Consider the following 22,492-nt stretch of genomic DNA (forward strand, 5'->3'; position numbering starts at 1 on the left):
CCTGTTCCTTTGGCGCTATAATATAAACCGATGTCTCCTGTGGATTTTTATTTTGTGTATTTTATAAAATTGTAATTAAATGAGCAGTATTCTCCAGTACGGATTTTTTTCTAAGACCCACATGTGTACCAGAATAGGCTAAGACTAAAGTCTGTTCCTGCAGGTGCTTCCCACTCTAGGTGTTCCACTATAGTATAGTCCGCGCACACTGTGCCAAGTGGCCCTATCGAGGGCTTTTTGAAGAAGTGCGCCCTATTGATTAGAGAGCGGAATAAAAGCCCAAACCCGCGTGCCCAGATCGCGCCTAAGAATTTTGAGGCGCACGTGCTGGTTTCCCCAAAGCTAGAGTGATTGCGTCGTGAAACACACAGGCAGGTGCACTCTGTGTGTGTGTGTGTGTGTGTGTGTGTGTGTGTGTGGCGCGCGCGCAGGCGTGCCAAATGTCCCCACAAGGATAGGAATATCAGACACGGGACACTTTGCTGATTTTTTTAAAACGAGTTTGTTTGTTTGTTTGTTTGTTTGTTTGTTTGTTTGTTTTAAATCTAAAGCGACCGTAAATTGTCCCCTTAGTTACTGAGGTCGCTGCTGGGGTTAGACTGAGGGGTGTGTGTGTGTGTGTGTGTGTCCTAGTATGGCGATTAGACCTTATCGTGTATTCAGGGCGTGTGTGAGCAGGTTAAATGTAAAATATGCAAAAGCAGATTCATTTCGACTCGCTGCCTCTTCTTCTTCTTCTTCTTCTTCTTCTTCTTCAGCGAGGAGCCAATAATATAAAGCTCGGCGAGTAAATAAATGGCGCGGATTAGGGATTTGGGCACGCTTGCCAAAAGCTGTGGGAGTCCCGCTTCTCTCCTGCAGGGCGCGATACCGCACGCGCACACACACACACACACACACTTTTTTTTTCCTTTTTCTTTTATTTATTTCTACAAGTATAGGCTTAGCCTATAATAATAATAATAATAATAATAATCTCTGCACTTGTCATGTAGTAAAGGTGTGTGTGTAAAAAGCACACACTCACCGTGCACTCAGAGCTCGCGCAATGTCCACACACTGAACGAGAAAAAAAAATCAGGTTCTAATGTAATAATTAGCAGATCAATTAAATATACCCAGCCTCTCCTCTGTCGACAATAAATAATAGATTAAAAGCACATTTTAAATTAATTTACAATTAAATCGAATACAATTCAGCTGTACCACGAGCAATGAATGAATTAATTACAACATAGCTTATATTAAAATTGTGAGATATATATATATATATATATATATATATATATATATATATATATATATATATATATATATATATATATATATATATGGAATGTAATATAACATGGTAAACATAGTATTACCTTATCCGTGTCCACGTTCATCTTTTGCACAGCTGCTAAAGAGTTGTTAATTCTGTAATCTTTCGTTTGGCTATAAAATTGGTGCACGGCTACGTTCTAGGCCTATTTGCATTTCCACGACTAACAAAATGATTATCTGGGTAAATATTTAAATTCCGCACGATCTGCGGCTACTTTGTCAAATCAATGGGAACGAGCCCGACTATTTTAATCCCGCACATTTCCCTGTAAATAGCTTTATACATGATAAAGGCAGGGTTTAGACCCCCACCCAACTGTGTATACACACGCACACACACACACATACAGAGAGAGAGACAGAGAGAGACAGAGATCCTCTGTCGACTACATTTAGCTAATTTTCCAGCCCTACCAGCGCGCAGGCTTCAGCCTTAACCGTCCACTTCCCACTTAACAAAATGCTGAAAATTACCGTGATAAAATAAAATAAAACAAAGCGTTTGTCCTAATAATAAATTATGATGAAAGAAATGATGAATTTTTCACGGATTTCCTGAAGAAAGCGCGTCTTCCAGTCCAAATGTCGCGTCTTCTCGATAGGTTTGTTTCTCTATCCAATGTTGTTGTTGTTGTTGTTGTTGTTTTTCTTTAATTCAGTCAGACGGGAGATTTTTTTTTTTTGAAAGAGGGGAGAAAACCCCACTGCAAAACAAGAAGGTGCCTCCAATGTTCACCTACCTTCACAATTTAAAGACGCTCTGACAGTGCCATTATTTAAGCCGGTTGCCATGACAACGTGGCTCTGATTGGCCAAAACTGCTCACAACGTCACCAAATCTGAATTCTGATGCGCGAGGCTCCCGCGACCCGCGGCACAGCGACGAGGAAAAGCGCGAGCGTTTAGCGGGCACCCTCACCTCCACGCGCACACAGACCACGGACAATATATATGTAGCTGTATGAAATATTCAAAAAGTGAAACAAAAAGTGAAATTTGTTATTTTATGGGGGGTTAATGTGTGTTTTTGTGATTTTTTTTTATGGCTCCTGATGTCTGGATGCCTGCAGGTTGCGAAATAACGCACCGGAGCAAGAGTGTGCTGGCTGTTCGCTTCTAATAGTGGAGAGGAAAATCTGATATTTTGGGGGGGGTTCAAATATAGACATATATATTTAGCATCCTTGTGTTCCTTCGAGGAAGTCAAGCTGCCGGTCCGCGTGGCTCGCGGGAAGCTCGACGCGATGATGGTGCACTGCGCCGGGTGCGCGAGGCCCATCCTGGACCGCTTCCTACTGAACGTGTTGGACCGCGCGTGGCACGTCGAGTGCGTGCAGTGCTGTGAGTGCAGCTGCAACCTCACCGAGAAGTGCTTTTCCAGGGATGGCAAACTTTACTGCAAAATTGACTTTTTCAGGTAAGCGATGCTTGTGGTGGTATAGCGTGCGTGGTGGTGCTGCTCTTCAGGTAATACGTCTTGTGCGAGGATTTATCACCATCCCTGTCTTTGTGGATTACTCACAATTTTGGCATTAAATCGGCGAAGTTTGTGTCGCTGTTGACTGATGACAACTGCTTTGCTTTGCTTGTCGTCTTTAGTTCAGCTGAAACCATTTGTACGCGCAAAACGTCTACTCTTGACTATGGCACTTGAACGTGATTTGTGAACGTTAGCCCAATGTCTTTCTTGTCCTTAGCATTTAGCACACCAATTCCATAAATAAATGAATGCATAAATTAATTCTCGAGAAGCTCTCTAAGCTGTGTCCATTGTCAATCATTTAAATACTGGAAATGTTTAATCTATCCTAAATCAGCACCAGACTGACAGGTATATTCCAAATACAAAAATTGCAGTATTATTTTTTTTAAATGAGGACATATTTATATGAGTTCTTTTTATCTCTATAGACTTACAAATGTTCATTTATCATGGCCTTAAATTTGAAGAAAAAAATACCCGTGTATTTTAAACCCCCAAATCTCTTTCCCCCATGCTTGGTATCTTTGGGTATAACACCCACTCAGGGGTGTTGTTCGGTTATTTGTATATAGAGAGGTTGAACGTGATCTGGTGTTGTGCATTGTTTTCCCAAACGGCCTTGACCATCACATGTGAATGTGGGGACCATTAGTTCTAATCACCCCTAATGCGTCCATTTGTTGTGTAAGTAGTGGTTTTGGCCTTTCAGTGCATTTGAAAAGAGAGAGAGAGCGAGAGAGAGAGAGAGATTCCATACCAAAACAAATGGGGGAGATTTCGTACATTAGTGTTAAAATAAACCCTAGGCGTTCTCCTTTTTTTTCTAAAAAATGAATAATAAATAAAAAAGCCTATCAATCTGTCATGGATTTGTAATGTACTGTTTATTTGATATTTTATTATTTTATATTTAATGTTTTTTATTTATTTGTTTGCCCCTTGAAATTTGATATGCAGTCTTTCAGTTTTAGTTCAGCTTCCATGTAGCCTATTTTTGTTAAAAATATTGATTTATTTAGTGTGTATATATATATATATATATATATATATATATATATATATATATATATATATATATATATATATATATAGACACACACATACAGAGTATGTATGTATTTGGCTGAAGCACTCACAGTATCTACTCGTCGATTACAGTATCTACATTACACAGTACATTAATGAATCAGCCTTAGGCCTTATTCTCACTTCCGACGAAAGGATTCATAATTTTTATTGTTCTCTATTCTTTCAATATTTGCTGCGAATAATGACTACATTTTCAGTTTACTTTATTAGTTTTTGCCTTTAATAGTTTTAGAAACTCCGAACTTTTGCATAATATTTGCGTGTGTGTGTGTGTGTGTGAGAGAGAGAGAGAGAGAGAGAGAGAGAGAGAGAGAGAGAGTGAGTGACAGGGGGAAAGCTGTGCCGATCAGACCGTGCAGTTGTGCATGCTGTGATGGATTAGCACACGCATATCATAAAAGATCAATCATAAAATAAATAGACAACCGTGCACCAGTCTGAGCAAATTTCTGTGATGTTTATTGTTTTTTTTGTTTGTTTGTTTATTTGTTTGTTTGGTTTTGTTTTGTTTTATTATAATTTTTTTTTTTTTTTTTTTGGTGATGTCTAATTACGGAATGAGCGATCCGGTTTGTGTATTTGAAGGTGTCAATTGTCTTTCCACCTCCCACTCGGAATTTCACGGTTTTACATTTAGTCTTGTTAATCCTGTAATATCACCTCATTACGCTCTGCTGCGTTGGCCTACAACTCTGATGCTGCTGTTGTTAGTGGATTTGTTTTCCTTTAAGACTGACAGCACAAAGACTCGTAGAGAAAATGGATGGAGAAAGCTTTTTTTTAAAAGCGATTAATCGGTATGAGATATGGTCGATTAATCTGGGATGTTTTGTTACATAAGGGCATTTATTTATTGTTGTGTTTATTAATTTGCAGAGTTATTATTATTATTATTATTATTATTATTATTATTATTATTATTATATCTGAAATAAAGGTAATAAACTACTTTACCTTGTCGATGGTGTGTTACTATGAAGGGTGTACCTTTAATTAGGTTTTAAAGAAGTGGCCCGTGATGTCCAGTTATGTCTTAAATTATTTTTTTTACGTTTCCAAGTAAAATCGACATGCTAAACATGAAAAACAAGTCCCCGTAATAATAGCATCGGCATTATTATTATTATTATTATTATTATTATTATTATTATTATTATTATTATTTCTAATGTTATAAATGTTATGTCTTCATTGCAGGCGTTTTGGCACAAAGTGTGCGGGCTGTTTTCAGGGCATTTCACCCAGCGACCTGGTGCGCAAGGCGCGCAGTAAAGTATTTCATTTGAACTGCTTCACGTGCATGGTCTGCAACAAGCAGCTATCCACGGGCGAGGAGCTCTACGTCATCGACGAGAACAAGTTCGTGTGCAAGGAGGACTACTTGAGCGCCAGCGCTATCAGAGAGGTCAACCTGAATTCAGGTGAGAGAGAGAGAGAGAGAGAGAGAGAGAGAGAGAGATGCATACAGCTGTGTGATGCATATTAAAAAAAAACTTCAGAACCACGGACAGCGTGTTTATGTTCTCCTACGTCATTGTGTCGTATTCTCGTGCGTGGCACCGCATGTCTCCGCCTCTATTATAATTTCCCCATAACCCTAACTGTGAAATATACTACCAATATGCTTAGTGTCTTGAGTTTCTAAAGTTGTTGTTGTTGATGAAGATGATGATGATGATGATGATGATGATGATGATGATTGATGCTGTAAATTAATTCCTTTTAAACATACAGATGCATTGCTCAAGGCTATATAGCGCATATTTCATGCTGTATGGTACTCTAAGGTGACATATAGGAGACGCCTTCTACACTGTAAAAAAAAATATTTGTTGTTTTAACTTAAAAAAGTTAGTGCAAGGGCTGCCTTAAAATTTTGAGTTCACTGGAATTCACATAGTAAGTTAAATTGTTGTGAATTTACTATATTAATTTCAGTGAACTCAAAATTTTAAGGCAGCCCTTAAGGCAACCCTTGCACTAACTTTTTTAAGTTAAAACAACAAATCATTTTTTACAGTGTATTAAGCTAATTGCGCGTAAAATATATATTTTTAAAAATCACGTCAGAGTATATTTGTGAGTCTTTCTCGACTATATGACTATAAAACAATATTTGGCAGGAATTATGGCTCAAATTAGTTTGAATTATTCTCGTCTATGTTTTAAGAAGCAACCTGTGTGTACAACTTTTTTTTTTTTTTTTTTTTTGGGGGGGGGGCACCTACATCAGTGTAATATGTGTCGCAGTCCATCAATCGACCTTTTCCCTATTCAGTATGTTTATCTATTGTGTTGTGCTGTTTTGTGTCTAAGCATATGTCATACGCTGAGTGCTGAGTTGGCTATTTTATTTAGATTACATGCAGTTCTTGTTATCCTCCTCATTAAAGCAGTGCTTCATATAGGCTCCAGTGGTCACGCAGTCACGTTTATGTGGAATGTTTCAAAGTTATAACACTGAAAGTACAATTTTTTTGAGGTGGTTTTAACTTTATACACATCATGTTACAAGCAGCAGCAGCAGCTCAATATTGACCAATTGGCTGACTATAAACAAAGCCAGGCCTATATACTTTCTCAGAAAAAAAAGAGTACCTTGTCGCTCAGGTGACCCCTTTATTTTTTTACCTGGAAAGGTGAATATACTATAATAAATATTTTTAATAATAAATACTTTGCTACTAAAGCTTCAAATGCACTCTGTATGTCTCTTAGGTTTTATATATATATATATATATATATATATATATATATATATATATATATATATATATATATATATGTGCAAAAGGTACTTTATATGGTACCAAGCAGTGAGAGAAGGTACAGTTAAGTGAGTTGTCTTTTTCTTAATCAAGAACATACTGTAGATTGTCTTTTTTTTAAATATATAATAAAGGCTACATAGCATATTTAGATCATTAGCTGTCACTGTAGATCATTAAATATAGCTTAATCAATTTTAATTATTGCTTTAAGACATTATACTCATAGTTATGCTAAGCCAAGAGGTCTGTTTTCTGGAGCCAAGTACTCACTTTGTTTTTGTTTGTTGCTCGAATAAAGAATAGTTTCGCGCATGTCAACTGGCGCGCAAAAAGTCTGCAGCAGCTTGACGTACTTTCTGTTTCTGTTCACGCCTCGTTTCTCAAATCGATAAAGCGCCACCACGAGGACACGTGAAGTAGTGACACTGTGAGTAAAGCAGCGGGTTCGTTCTTTTAGTGCTGGAGGCAATATGGCGGGGGCAATTAGGAATTCGGAATATGTTGTCGCATCATACGCTACATGGTCCTCAGAGGGGTTCGGCATGTGATTCATGTGATTACGATCACTATTAAAGTTTATTTATTTATTTATTTATTTTAATTTGCCTCAAGTAGTTGACTGGCTACTTGAGTTTGGTTCACCGTGAATGACCTGCAAACACAAGGCTATACCAAATGTCAACCAAAAACTAACTGCAATATTCACAATAAGTATGGGAAAGGCTGTAAATAGATTTTAATACAGTTTGGTTTCTGTGGGTGGAAGGTTCAGGAATAAGAAGCTCTCGTGTGTCGGATAATTGCATATAATGACAGGTTGCACATTCATCTGGTGTGTGCTTATCAAGTAAATATGGGTTGTGTTAATAGCCTGTGTAGCAGTCCGTTGACATTTATTGTTTACAAACGCTTGAGAGTTGTAGTCTTTAAATAAACATATCAATAATGCTTGGAGTCTGTTAATAATCGACAATTAAGAAAAATGTTGGAAGAAAAGCACACAGGTCAAGGCTTTGGCTTTTTGTAATGTTAAATCAGTCAGCTGTTTTTACAATACTTGTGCTTATACACTGCATTCAATCACAGTCTTGGATTTATGTCCGATGTCGCGATTTGATGTTCCGGTACTAATCTGGATCTGTCCTTGTCTCACTGCGCCTCGCAGTGTCGTCGTGCACCGACCGCAGCCTGTCGCCCGACCTGCCCGAACCAACCGCGGACGACCCAAAAGAGACGGACAATTCCACGTGCTCGGACAAGGACACGAACACCAACGAGGGCGAGGAGCAGAGCGCGTGCCAGAAGCGCCGCGGCCCGCGCACCACCATCAAGGCCAAACAGCTGGAGACGCTCAAAGCGGCGTTCGTGGCCACGCCGAAACCAACACGTCACATCCGCGAGCAGCTCGCGCAGGAGACCGGCCTCAACATGCGAGTCATTCAGGTAACCTGGTTTAACGCGCGCGCAGGGGGAACGCTTACACCTTTTAGACCGCTTGGGGCGTTTTGTGCGCGCGCCTAAACGCATCAGTCAATAATATCATAATTATAATTATCCCGCTTTCACCTTGTAACATATAGGCCTGTTGTTATCGGGGGGAAAAAATAAAAACTTTCCCTCCCCCCCAACACCCACGTGTGACTGAATGAATAATATGTGATTGTGATCACCTGAAAAGAAAATGTGAAAGTGCGTTTCAACATGGACTGAGAATTTAAAAATGTGAACACGTGGGATCACACACACACACACACACACACATATATATATATATATATATATATATATATATATATATATTTTTTTTTTTTTTTTTTTTTTTTTTTTTTTGTATTAATACAAAATATATAATACAAAATATATATATTTGTATAATACAAAATCTGTATTTCACACTACGTGTGAATAATCACGTGTGAAAAATAAAAACATCTTGTGCATCTAAAAGTTTAAATAAATAAATAACAAATTGCAGGCTTTTCACAATAACATTGATGTTTAATTTTGTGATGGTTGAAGGCCGTTTCAGTCAGGACTGATTCATTTTTTGTTCGAATTATTGATTTTTATTTATTTATTTATTTATTTATTTATTTATTTATTTCCTTGCTTTATTTTCATTGGAGAACCTGCACTGAAAAATTTATTATTATTATTATTATTATTATTATTATTATTATTATTATTATTGCATCTTTAGTGTGAAAAAATGTACATAGTATTCATGCAAGTCTTAAAGGTAAGAAAAAAATGAAATGAGCTCGATGCGGAGAGAATGCACAAGGACAGTCAGAAGAAGTGTTGATTTATTTTTTATTTTTTACTTTTAGTAGATCTAATCATTAGGGTGCATCAGTTGCCCTCACTTTCATAAAATCTGATGCATTTTTGTTTGGGTGTTCCTTTTCACCAATAAAGACATCCTGTAAAATTTTTTGACCATATTCAAAAGTCTAATGGTGGCACCATGAGGTTCATTTTTTGTCAAAAAACGCTTATTTTATGTTTTCGCGTAAGGTTTGAATCACAATGTTGGACTCCATTTATTGATTTCTTGTGAGCCAGAGATCATGTTAAGAACCTTTGCAAGGGATTGAGAAGCATTAATGTGATTCATAATACATTTGTATTGTTTAAAAGTAGTTGAACAATGATTCAATGAACAGCTAAAACTCAAACTGTGCTTGATAATATATTTAGAATATGTACTAAAAATGTGTATCTAAGATATTTGGTATACTCTATAAGGTGCCATAATGTTTCATGAAAAGTGATCGAAATTTTGTCATAAGAGTCATAGCTTTTTCCATAACTTTGAGCTCCTGGTGCCACCATTAAACTTTTGAATTTTGTCAAAATATTTCACCCAGTGTGTTTTCTTACCAAAAGGAACATAAAAACAATAATGCATCATGATCGGAGGAACTTTTCATTTTTAGGGGGCAACTGATGCACCCTACTGAGCACTTAAATAACTAAATGACTAAATTAAATTTCTAGATTTAGAAGAAAAAAAAGCTATCCTTCTATTTTCTCAGCAATATAAGTAAGGATGTGAACTAACACAAACTTATCACTTGTCCAGATTTTTTTAAGCAAATCATTTAAAAAAAAAATTTTTTAAGTCACAGACGTATATACATTTAAATACTTGAACATCATATAATCACTATAGTGAATGAAGTTTTACTGAAGGAATAAAAGTATGGCTTAATAATCTTCCTAGATAAATGATCTCACATCACATTTCATTTATGTATGAATATAAAATGTGACTACTGATAACCGTATCGTATCAGTGGCACATGGGCATGACACACTGTATGAAAAGATCTGTGAAAAAAAATTGCTTAGAATCATTCAACGGTGTTGTGGAATTGATCATGTATCACTTCTGAAAGTTTTGCAGCTCTGATGAAGCATAAGCACTTAAAGAGAAACATATATCACACTTAGTATTTATTTTAATGTATTTTCTAGACCAGTGGTTCTCAAAATGGGGTTCGGGAAACCCCAAAGCTCCATGAAGCACGTGTTGTTGTTGTTGTTGTTGTTGTTGTTGTTGTTGTTTTTAATTTGTTACAAAACTCACAGCTCATCATTATCAAGGTTATTATGTTTATCAGTTTTTTTATAGATCTTTGTTTGTTTGAATTTAATCCACATCTCAGTAAATAAAAAAATCAATCAGCCTGTAAATAATATGAAATTGGACCGACTCTGTTCTGTCTGAAAGTTCAGGAATATACAAGAAACTTGAAGGCTCAAATAAATAGGCAATATATTGTTGTATAGATTTTTTTTCTTTTTTTTCTTTTTTAAATGAGCTGAATATTTGAATCATTGCTTTGTGATAAGAGAGGATCTGGGGGATTCATTTTACATTTAAAGAAGTCCCAGGCTGCAAAAAAGAAGTTTGAGAACCCCTGTAGACGGTCTTTTCTCCTTATAGTGCGCTTATTTTACAGTATAACTCATTTAGTTGGTGTACAGTTCACGTAACAGTCACATCCAGGTCAAACCCTAAGCATTTGTTAAGCATATTGATTGATTTATTGGAATTTGTAATGAATATTTCTACACATGAATGCATTTTCTATGTGTGACTGCTGTATGGTAATCAGTAGTAATTTTTTTTTCACCTTAACACAGATTTTTGCTGAAAACCGATAGGGTGCAAATTAGGCCAAAGCAATAACGGTTTCTCACTTCCAAGCTTCTCTCGTCTCCTTCCACACACACTGTGTATTTATACTCATACACACCCATCAATAATCATACTGCTTTAGCCGTTTTTATTCGTCAAAATAGAGGTGGCCTTTGACTATTATTATTATTATTATTATTATTATTATTATTGCTGCTTATTGCAGTGTTAAATGTTAAATGTGGACAAGGGTGCCTGTGTCGGTGTAGCAGGGCGTGTGTGTGTGTGTGTGTGTGTGTGTGTGTGTGTGTGTGTGTGTTTACATACTACTGAGGAGCAAATGTTCCCACAATCTGACAATTTCGACCTTGTGGGGACATTTGGATGGTCCCCACAAGGAAATTGCTGTTGTTGTGAGGGGTTTTTAACATAAATAAATGAGACAAAAAGTTTCCTTTTCATTACTGAGGTTAAGGTTAGGGTTAGGTGCAGGCGCAGTATTAATTAACTACAATAATGTCAGTGGAAGGTCCTCACAAGGATGGTGAGACAAACGTGTGTGTGTGTGTGTGTGTGTGTGTGTGTGTGTGTGTGTGTGTGAGCGCGCGCGTGTGTAATCCCTAAGCAATGCTCAGTCAGGAGGAGGGCAAACATTTCCATAAAAATCTACTCAACAGTTAGACACTTGTTCTCAATAAGCAGGTGTTTGTTAAGCATGGTGAGGAATGCTTAAAAGGTTTTAGGTACACATGCTGGGTATGTGTTTTCTTTCTTTCTTTCTTTCTTTCTTTCTTTCTTTTTCTCTCTCTCCTTTTAGTAGGGAGTTCTCTCACGTTTGTGTGATTTTTCATTATAAAACATGCAAAGTGTTGTAAAAGCTTTGTATACATGAAGAGAGAATAGATAAAGGATGATAGAAATAAGTTATTTGGGAGAAATGGTGTGTGTGTGTGTGTGTGTGTGTGTGTGTGTGTGTGTGTGTGTGTTTGGCTCATGGTCTTTTGATGGCATCATCCTTTTAAAGCTTCTTTTTAAATTATTTAACGTAACAGTCCCTGGTTGAAACCATGTGAGTAGTTGTGATGGCTGAATTTTTTTAATTCATTCATATTTGAATGGATACACACCTTTTTTGAACTTCTCTTTCTTTTTCTTTCCAAACAATCTGGTCTCCCAGAGATTTTTATCTCTGATGTGATTCATTATGCAGTGCCAAAAACATCATTGCACCGTGTTATCAGGAATAACAGTGTCACTTTGGGTTAGATGTTTTCACTGCTTTCTTTCCCTTCTACTTTGCTGCTGAAAGCTGATTATATTAAAGTTAGGGACATATATACCTCTTCCTGTCTGTGGAAATCACACTTTGATATAAATACACTTTTTTTTTAAATGCAAGATTATGTTTGAACCTTTTAAGCTGGACTGCTGTGTTAAAAAGTTTCATCTCGCAGATACTTCATGCAACTGTTTGACAGTAGTGTGCAGTGTATCTAACACATTGCTTCTGTGGTAGAAAACTTTTTAACTTAATTTTTTTTAATGTTCATGTGTTTGATGATGACACATGTCTAGGAAGTCAAAGTTCAAATCGTGTAAGATTGTATGATGGAAATAAATGTAAATGATCCTCATCTTTCAAAGAAAGGAGGCTTTTTTTTAACAAGGTCACACCTTTTTTATTAGCCCTAAATCCTGCACCAAGCTATAATAAGTATATCTTATTTTATACAAGTGCAAATCTGGAGTGACTGAAGTGCTTTTCCAGCTTATTGCATGTTTCTGGAGCACATCACCTCATGGAATTAGAAAAGGAAGACATTAGGCCACTGTGAAAAGAAAAACACGTTCTCGTGTTCGATTAAAGAGCATTTATTGGAATTACAACAAGTACTGGTCATTGAGATTTATTTATTTATTTATTTTGGGCAGCTTCATCAAAAAAAAACAGAACAACAGAAAAGAATTCACCGTATCTTTGGGAGATTTGTGAATTAGAATCCCAGTGATTCGACAGCCATCTGTGATCAGAACCCAAGAGCTCAGGTATGCAGAAGAGGGCAGATATAACTTTCCTCTAAGTGTGTTAAACTGCCCTGTGATGCAGAACAAGGGAGACAGGCTTCATGGGTCTGGGTTGAAGCACAAGTTATCCTTCTTCCTCTTCAGTTTGTAGCTGTGGTATGATAGAGGAGAGCTGGCTGGTCAGTGGGCAGTTGACCAAATAAGGGAGAAAATGAGATAATAATAATAATAAACTTTATTTATTTATATTTATATACTTCATTTATACATTTTATACGTTATGCAATTAAAATCAACTCAACGTTTTACAGTGCAAAGTAAAAACTGAAGTAAATGGAAGCAAATGATAGTGTTTTTGTGAACTCAAGTAAAAGCAAATGTTGGGTGCATCAGTTGCCCTCACTTTCATAAAATCTGATGCATTTTTGTTTGGGTGTTCCTTTTCACCAATAAAGACATCCTGTAAAATTTTTTGACCATATTCAAAAGTCTAATGGTGGCACCATGAGGTTCATTTTTTGCCAAAAAATGCTTATTTTATGTTTTCGCATGAGGTTTGAATCACAATGTTGGACTCCATTTATTGATTTCTTGTGACCCAGAGATCATGTTAAGAACCTTTGCAAGGGATTGAGAAGCATTAATGTGATTCATAATACATTTGTAGTGTTTAAAAGTAGTTGAACAATGATTCAATGAACAGCTAAAACTCAAACTGTGCTTGATAATATATTTAGAATATGAACTAAAAATGTGTGTCTAAGATATTTGGTATACTCTATAAGGTGCCATAATGTTTCATGAAAAGTGATCGAAATTTTGTCATAAAAGTCATAAAATAGCAGCTTTTTCCATAACTTTGAGCTCCTGGTGCCACCATTAAACTTTTGAATTTTGTCAAAATATTTCACCCAGTGTGTTTTCTTACCAAAAGGAACATAAAAACAAAAATGCATCATGATCGGAGGAACTTTTCATTTTTAGGGGGCAACTGATGCACCCTATTAGACACCCTATTTTTCCATACAAACTTTGTTATAGATTTCTACTTTATCATTTCTACATTATCAAGTCAATCCAAAAACATTTTAGAGTCCAAACGTTCGTTTTCCAGCACAAAATTAAAGATTACAGAAAAAAAAGTTTGTATCTGAGCAGCATATTGCATAAGAGAGCACTTTTCAGATTAAAAAGAAAACATAATGAAGGCTACTGGGTTTTGGTGCAAAATGAAGAAGCGAGTGAGACAGTCAAAGTGTCCAGAAGAACTGTGGCTGGTTTTGCAAGATGCTCAGTAAAACCTACAGCTCATTTCATTATAAAACTGCACTCATTGTACCTGAGATTACTATTTTTCAAAGCAGAGAGTTGTCTCACACCAAATATTGACTTTATTTCATTAATTATGGCTTACTGCTGTTTATAGTAATTTTTTTAATGTTGAAACATTTCATTTAACTATTGTTAAGCCATTTTTGGTCTACAGCATTTCTTTACGTGTTTAAGACTTTTTACAGTACTGTGTATATAAACATAATTTTAAAAAATAATTGTGTAAAATACAATAAAAGTATAATACTTGGCATAATACCAGTGGCGGCTGGTAGTCTTTCAAACAGGGGAGGCTGGTCGGTTACAATATTTCCAGATTTTAAAAGAAAAAAGAAAAAACAGATCAATTTTGCCCATACTCTTGCCTCTGATCTGGCTGATCTGGCAGGGTCACAAACTGTGAAATAACAGGTTCTTTTGGCCCATTAGCCTACTGTCCAATATACATGATGGTGGTGTTGGGGGGGTATATTTTAACATTTTTATATTTTAAAATTGTGGCATGTTGTTTAAAAATTGATCATTATTGAAAGCAGCTCTTTGTCAGGAACCTCAGCAGTAACAGCAGAGTGTTCTGGAATAGGCACAAGCACTGACCTTGGGGAGCCAAACATAGAGCTGGGTGCCACACATTTCATTCAATGACACTTTCCCTGTGTTTTACTTATTTTGACTGAGAAATGTTTTATTGACAATTTTGATAACCCTTCACTTTTAATCCAGGTCTGTAGTGTGAAATGTTCTTGGCTGTGTTTTTGTTTAAAAATGTTTTCCAAATTGTAGCTGTGTTTAATTCATATCCAGAAAAATATATATTCCAATATAATATACTCAGCATAAACATTTTAAATAGATTCTATATTTTTGGTCCATCCATGACATATTACTAAAGTAGCCTATTTACTGTTGTTGATGTGGGTCATTTGCTGTTAGCCAATTCACTTTCTCGTACCAGGAGAGCTGAAAGGAACGAGTATTATTCCCTACCTTTTTCACCAAGTCAATTTGAGGCGTTGGTCTACCCTGCTCTTTAATTTTAATTTTTTCCTCGAAAGGAAGACTGGCAAATGGCTTCGCCAAACTTAAATCAGCAATGCTTGGCATCCGTGCGCAGCTTTCTTGCTAGCTGACTAGCCCCCTCAAGTTCAAGTTCAGTCACTCAAATAAACGAAATTTCTGGAACTAAGATAGCAAACTTGACAACACTATATTTACACTTTATTTACAATGAAAATATATACAAACTAAAAAAGCTGGTAGAAACTGTATGTAATGAATGAAATCGAAATGTAAGCCGATCTCTTACAATACACCACAGCACTTGCGAATCCGCATGGGACTGAACTGAAATTCACCGCTGCCTGTCTATATTTGAAACGAGCTGTCAATCAAAAAAAATATCCGACCACTTTCACCAATCACCAGTCTCCTCACGGAACGCTTTGCCATGTCCCTCCCACTCTGAGGCTGGGAGTCCGTGGGGCGGGCATTTTCGCAGTATTTGTCCGATAACCGTCTTGCATTTTGATATTGAAAAGCGCATAGCTCCCAAATGCCATTGAAGTCCACTGAGGCTGGGAGTCCGTGGGACTCCGTGGGCGGGCGTTTTTGCAGTATTTGTTCAATAATCGTCTTGTATTTTGATATTGAAAAGCGCATAGCTCCCAAATGCCATTGAAGTCCACTGAGGCTGGGCTGCATCGCGCTGTCACGAGGGGGAAAAATTCACGCACACATTAGGCAAACTGGGGAAAGTTATAACGGAATGATTTCGCACTGTAGTTGGGTTGAGCACATATATTTCTATGATTCTGGATCTGAAATAGCAATGTTATAAGGTCGGCTATAACATAAGCCTAGCGCAATTCATCCTACACGATGTTCGTCATTTTTAGAGGAGGCTGAGCCTCCCTCGTTGTCTTAGAGCAATCGCCCGTGCATAATACAGTATAAAGGTAACAGCATTTAAAGGAAGTAAGCAATAAAAGTTAGCTAAACTGAAAAATATATGAAGCCTGATGATATGTTTAATGGTAATGTGTTCCAATAATAACCTGATGGCAAATTAGCTAATCACTAGCTAGCAAAATAGCACATAAAACAATAAACTCAACTCAAAGGACAAAGAGATGAAGAACAAATATGACCTCTAGTTAATAGACAGCATAGCAAAACTTATGCTTTATTTTATCCAAATGGTATGTTTGTCAACTCACTGTAACCCCAAATCAGGAAAAGTTGGGATGGTACGGAAAATGTAGATTAAAAAAAAAAGCAGTGATTTCAAAATTTACTTTGATTTGTATTTCATTGCAGACAGTATGAATCCAAGATATTTCATGTTTTGTCTGGTGAACTTCATTTCATTTGTTAACATACATCCATTCCTGTGTTTCAGGCCTACAACACATTCCAAAATAAGGTGGGATGGGGGCAATTTAAGGCTAGTAATGAAGTAAAACAATTAAATAATGATGTGATTTGAAACAGGCAATGTCAACAGGTGACTGTAATTATGATTTGGTGCAAAAGCAGTATCCTGGAAAGGCCTTGTCTTTGAGGAGCAAAGATGGGCTGAGGAGCTCCAGTTTGTCAACAAATGCATGAGAAAATTATTGAAATGCTTTAAAACAATGTTCTTCAAAAAAAAGGATAAGAAGATATTTGGATATTTCACCTTCTCTGGTGTATATCATTAAATGATTTAAGGAATCTGGAGGAATTTCGGGGCGGCACGGTGGTGTAGTGGTTAGCGCTGTCGCCTCACAGCAAGAAGGTCCGGGTTTGAGCCCTGTGGCCGGCGAGGGCCTTTCTGTGTGGAGTTTGCATGTTCTCCCCGTGTCCACGTGGGTTTCCTCCGGGTGCTCCGGTTTCCCCCACAGTCCAAAGACATGCAGGTTAGGTTAACTGGTGACTCTAAATTGACTGTAGGTGTGAATGTGAGTGTGAATGGTTGTCTGTGTCTATGTGTCAGCCCTGCGAAGACCTGGCGACTCGTCCAGGGTGTACCCCGCCTTTCGCCCGTAGTCAGCTGGGATAGGCTCCAGCTTGCCTGCGACCCTGTAGGACAGGATAAATGGCTACAGATAATGGATGAATGGATGGATAGTTGCCAATACAAGTCACGATATAAGGTTACTAAAACCGAAAACGTAACTGAATAACACGTTAATTAAAAAATAAAGCAAGTTTAAAAATTACTTCAGTTCTCCTTTAAGTGTAGGTCGAATTTTCTTTGTTTTACCTAATTATGTTACATTTATTTCAATTCTATTTCATTTTTTACTTTTATGATATCAGTTTAGGGCAGCATAGTAGTGTAGTGGTTAGCACTTTCACCTCACAGCAAGAAGGTTCTGGGTTCGAGCCCAGTGGCCATCAGGGGCCTTTTTGTGTGGAGTTTGCATGTTCTCCCCCCTGTCTGCATGGGTTTCCTCTGGGTGCTCCGGTTTCCCCCACAGTCCAAAGACATGCAGGTTGGGCTAATTGGTAAGTGTAGCTTCAGATTGGTGTTCTTGGCTGACAGGACTGGAACTTGATGTGGTCTTCTGCTGTTGTAGGCCATCTACCTAAGGGTTAGAGATTTTGTTAGTTCTGATGTGCTTTTCTGCTCACCATGGGTTTTTTACCCATTTTGTTATTTGAGCTATCATAGCCTTCCTGTCAGCTCAAACCAGTTGGCCATTCTCCTCTGACCTCTTTCAACAACAAGGTATTATCACCTGCAGAACTACCGCTCAATGGATTTTTCTGGTTGGTTGTTTGTTTGTTTGTTTGGTTGGTTGGTTGGTTGGTTGTTTGGGTTTGGTTTGGTTTGGTTTGCATCATTCTGTGTAAACTCTCGAGCATAAAAATCTTAGGAGATCAGCAGTTTTTGTTAAACAATCAAACCAGTATGTGCATCACCAACAACCATGCCATAAAGTCACTGAGATCACATTTTCTCCCCATTCCTCATAATATTTGATGTGAACATTAGCTGAAGCTCTTGACATGTACCCACATGATTTTAAGCATTGTGCTGCTGCTACATGATTGGATGATTGAATAATTGCATGAAGAAGTACTGGTACATGTGTTCATATTTAAGTGATCATACCATTTTGGCATATGATTTATATCTATTTCATTTTTTACTTTTATGATATCAGTTTAGGTATCAGATATCAGATTTCAGATTAGATATCAGATTTTTTATCATGTACTTGTATATGCTCTAACTATTAATTCAGTTCAGTTCAATTCCAATTGAACTATTAGTGTAAACATGTTGAATTATATCTATGGATACTTTATATGGATACAAAGTATATTAGATACTTTGGCTATAGCTAACACTGCACAAAAATATATCATAGTTATGTTTTCAGTACACACACACACACACACACACACACACACACACACACACAAAACATTCCCAGATACTGAATATGATTTATGACACATTTTATAGGGTGTTTTATTTTTCTTCCCTCTGCTGTCACTATGTGTTGACATGCAGAAATCATAGTCAATCGCAATTAATACTGTTGAGCGTGTGTGAGAGTCTGAGGCTGTAGATGCTCATATTGTTAGCCTAGCTGTTCAGCATTTATTGTTATGATACTGTTAAATTATGACTGGCAAGCTCTACAGTAAGAACTAGGTCTAGGATATGTTATGCTTTAATTATTTTAACGTAGTTGTATTTAATGGTGCACCAAAATATCTAAAAAGAACTGTCCAAAGTTTTAAGAAATATTAGCATATTTTATATTATTTAACACAGTATCTGTACTGACAATGATTAACTTACACATTAGAAATAGCATTGAGTATATATTATGTATTACTGTATATAAGACAGCAGCAAATTTGTGAGAAAAAAGTAAATGGCATTTAAGCATATCTTTATTTAATACAGGTTTCAGATATGACATGAGACTCGTTACAAGAGACTGGCTAAAATGGATCGAATGGATAACACCCTGCTTTAGGACAAACAGCTTGCTCAGTCTCATCTCATCTCATTATCTCTAGCCGCTTTATCCTGTTCGACAGGGTCGCAGGCAAGCTGGAGCCTATCCCAGCTGACTATGGGCGAAAGGCGGGGTACACCCTGGACAAGTCGCCAGGTCATCACAGGGCTGACACATAGACACAGACAACCATTCACACTCACATTCACACCTACGGTCAATTTAGAGTCACCAGTTAACCTAACCTGCATGTCTTTGGACTGTGGGGGAAACCGGAGCACCCGGAGGAAACCCACGCGGACACAGGGAGAACATGCAAACTCCACACAGAAAGGCCCTCGCCGGCCACGGGGCTCAAACCCAGACCTTCTTGCTGTGAGGCGACAGTGCTAACCACTACACCACCGTGCCGCCCCGCTTGTTCAGTTATTGTCTTAAATATTACATGATACGGATACATTAACTGAATCACATTGTTGTGGCTAATACAGTATAGTTGTATGATATTTATAAATGCATAACTTCCATTTACAGTAGATACATTTACAAATGCTATTCTACAGGCACACGCTGTGGTTGTTTACATGCAGTGTAGAAATAAATGCAGGATAAATATTCTCTTGTATATAAATGCATATTCATGAAATAGGAATATTCATGAATGAGCTTTTCACAGGCCTTTGAAAGAACATGGAGGTTTTATTTCTAATTCTAGTAAGCCAGTGATATGGATGTACAAATTTAAAAAAAAAAATCTCAGCAGGATTTTTGGATAAATACTGTGACTTGGTCACATCAGACATGACTTGTTCTACAGTCTGTCTCCTCAGCCTTCTTCATTGTTGCCTGTATTTGTCTCTCGAGCCATCTCTCTTTCCTTTCAGGTGTGGTTTCAGAACAGACGGTCAAAGGAACGCAGGATGAAGCAGCTCAGTGCTCTCGGCGCCCGGCGCCATGCTTTTTTCAGAGGACCAAGGAGGATGAGGCCACTGGGCAGCAGACTCGACGAGTCTGATCTCCTTGGCCCTGGGGGATATGGCTACTATGGAGGTATGAGAGAGAAAAAAAACCCTTCTGTTCATTATTCCTTCCCCTTTTAAACACACAACCAATTGTCCTTCATACACAGCACAAAAGCACATTTTTCAGGCAACACTCAGGCAAATCACAAACCCTTTACCTCACCTTGAAATAACAAAAGATTCTCTGTCTCCTTACTCTCCCTTTTCTCCATCTCCCTCACTTACTTATTTCACTACTCCCTCACCTATCTACCCACCCATTCCATCATTTCTCTTGATATTTCTCTCAGTCTCGTTCTTTCCTATTAAGAATATGTACCACAGGGACTGTTAAACTCAATGAAATCTAAAAGCACAAACAATTTTCAAGTGACATTTCTAATCAGGTTTTTAGGCACACAGTCACAATCTGTGTTTTAACCGAAGTGGATCTAGACATTTGATTAGATTTGGTTACTGTTTATGTAGCAAAATAGCCTCATCTGAGAAAGCCTCATCTGGCACAGAAGCATGTAGTAGCAGCATGAAGTACTCAAGCTGAGATATGGCAGGTTTACTCATTCTATACAGAGTAAATTGGGATGAATTGAGCAATGCCTGCTGGGAAACTAACTCTGCAGTGCCCCCTTAGATGATATTCGATCTCAGAATAAAACACTCACATGACATCTAAAATCAGACAAATTTATCTGTTACAACATCATCCAGGAGTGTTTTGTTGTTGTTGTTGTTTATATAGTAACTTGCTTCTTTGTCGCAGCATCTATTGTTAATTTGTCAAACCAAAGTGGCATGCAATCAAAAAGTATAGCATTCCCAACGTCGCCTGTTATTGACTATTTGTGCTTGTACAGTAAATAAGTCACATTAGCGTGAATTCACGCTGCAAAGCTGGAGGCAATGAGGAAGGGAATACGTTCTGCATTCTGGTCTCTGTTGCTCAGCAGATAGTCTGTGATTCAGCAAGACATTCATGGAATGGTAGATGTACGAGTAATTGTGTTTTTGTATGGCCTGGAGAGAAACACACAAACAACCACCGTTTTTTTTTTCTCAAGGTCTCTTCCTTTTTACCTTGCAGTCACCCTTTTTATTGCAGCTATGTTTACTTCTTCAGTCGTTAATTGTTTTTCATTTGAATTGCTTGTCATTTATTTCCTCCCGCTCAACCCTCCATGTTTTTGTACGGTATCAAAGCTAGTTGAACACCTAAACAACATATCACAAATGCGTTAGAATAGCCCTGCACTTCGTTACTGCCTTTAATGCACATTCATTGACTTGACTTCTCCATTGTCCCTTGGTTGAACCCTGCCACCTTCTTAAAGGCCGTTCTATTACTTTCTCATCTCAATTGAAGTTTATTCACTGCAGATTTGTGGAGCAGAATTTTCCAGTTTCATTTCCTATTCAAAGCAGTGAAAACAGCACAAAAAAAAGCTCTTCATACGTATAAGCAAAAGCAATTAAACTCTTCAGCTTTCTGTAATATAACTTTTATTGGCTATAAATTGGGTTTTATATTGCCCAGCGCACATCTGTACATGCCCATTGATGTCGCCTTATGTTTTTGTGTTTGGCAGGGGCAATTTTCAATGTCAAAGGGGTGTGTAAGATGTGCTATCATCAATGAAATAAAATACTTAATTGTGTTTGTGTGCAATCAAAATATAAGCCACCAAAGTATGGAATTGTGGACAAGTAAGTCACCCTTCAAACAAACAAATAAATAAAATGTTCTACACTGTGTTTTTCCAGAACCAGAACTTTGGCAGCACGGTGGTATAGTGGTTAGCACTGTCGCCTCACAGCAAGAAGGTTCTGGGTTTGAGCTCAGTGGCCAACGGGGGCCTTTCCGTGCAGAGTTTGTACACTACCGTTCAAAAGTTTGGGGTCACTTTGAAATTTCCTTATTTTTGAAAGAAAAGCACTGTTCTTTTCAATGAAGATCACTTTAAACTAATCAGAAATACACTCTATACATTGCTAATGTGGTAAATGACTATTCTAGCTGCAAATGTCTGGTTTTTGGTGCAATATCTCCATAGGTGTATAGAGGCCCATTTCCAGCAACTCTCACTCCAGTGTTCTAATGGTACAATGTGTTTGCTCATTGCCTCAGAAGGCTAATGGATGATTAGAAAACCCTTGTACAATCATGTTAGCACAGCTGGAAACAGTTTAGCTCTTTAGAGATGCTATAAAACTGACCTTCCTTTGAGCAGATTGAGTTTCTGGAGCATCACATTTGTGGGGTCGATTAAATGCTCAAAATGACCAGAAATGTCTTGAATATATTTTCTATTCATTTTACAACTTATGGTGGTAAATAAAAG

The 22,492-nt window shown here is 37.4% G+C and overlaps 1 protein-coding gene across 1 annotated transcript in view; it reads left to right on the forward strand.

Moving 5' to 3' along the window:
- Positions 1 to 2,570: 2,570 nt before the first annotated feature.
- Positions 2,571 to 22,492, forward strand: part of lhx5 (LIM homeobox 5) — a 31,910-nt gene continuing 11,988 nt past the window's right edge. The window contains exons 1-4 of the mRNA XM_060935004.1: positions 2,571 to 2,743; positions 5,096 to 5,319; positions 7,835 to 8,112; positions 20,019 to 20,184. Of these exons, the coding sequence (XP_060790987.1) occupies positions 2,571 to 2,743; positions 5,096 to 5,319; positions 7,835 to 8,112; positions 20,019 to 20,184 (841 nt within the window). The remainder of the gene's footprint in view (positions 2,744 to 5,095; positions 5,320 to 7,834; positions 8,113 to 20,018; positions 20,185 to 22,492) is intronic.

Source organism: Neoarius graeffei, chromosome 12 (assembly GCF_027579695.1).
Source record: "Neoarius graeffei isolate fNeoGra1 chromosome 12, fNeoGra1.pri, whole genome shotgun sequence".
Classification (NCBI taxonomy): domain Eukaryota; kingdom Metazoa; phylum Chordata; class Actinopteri; order Siluriformes; family Ariidae; genus Neoarius; species Neoarius graeffei.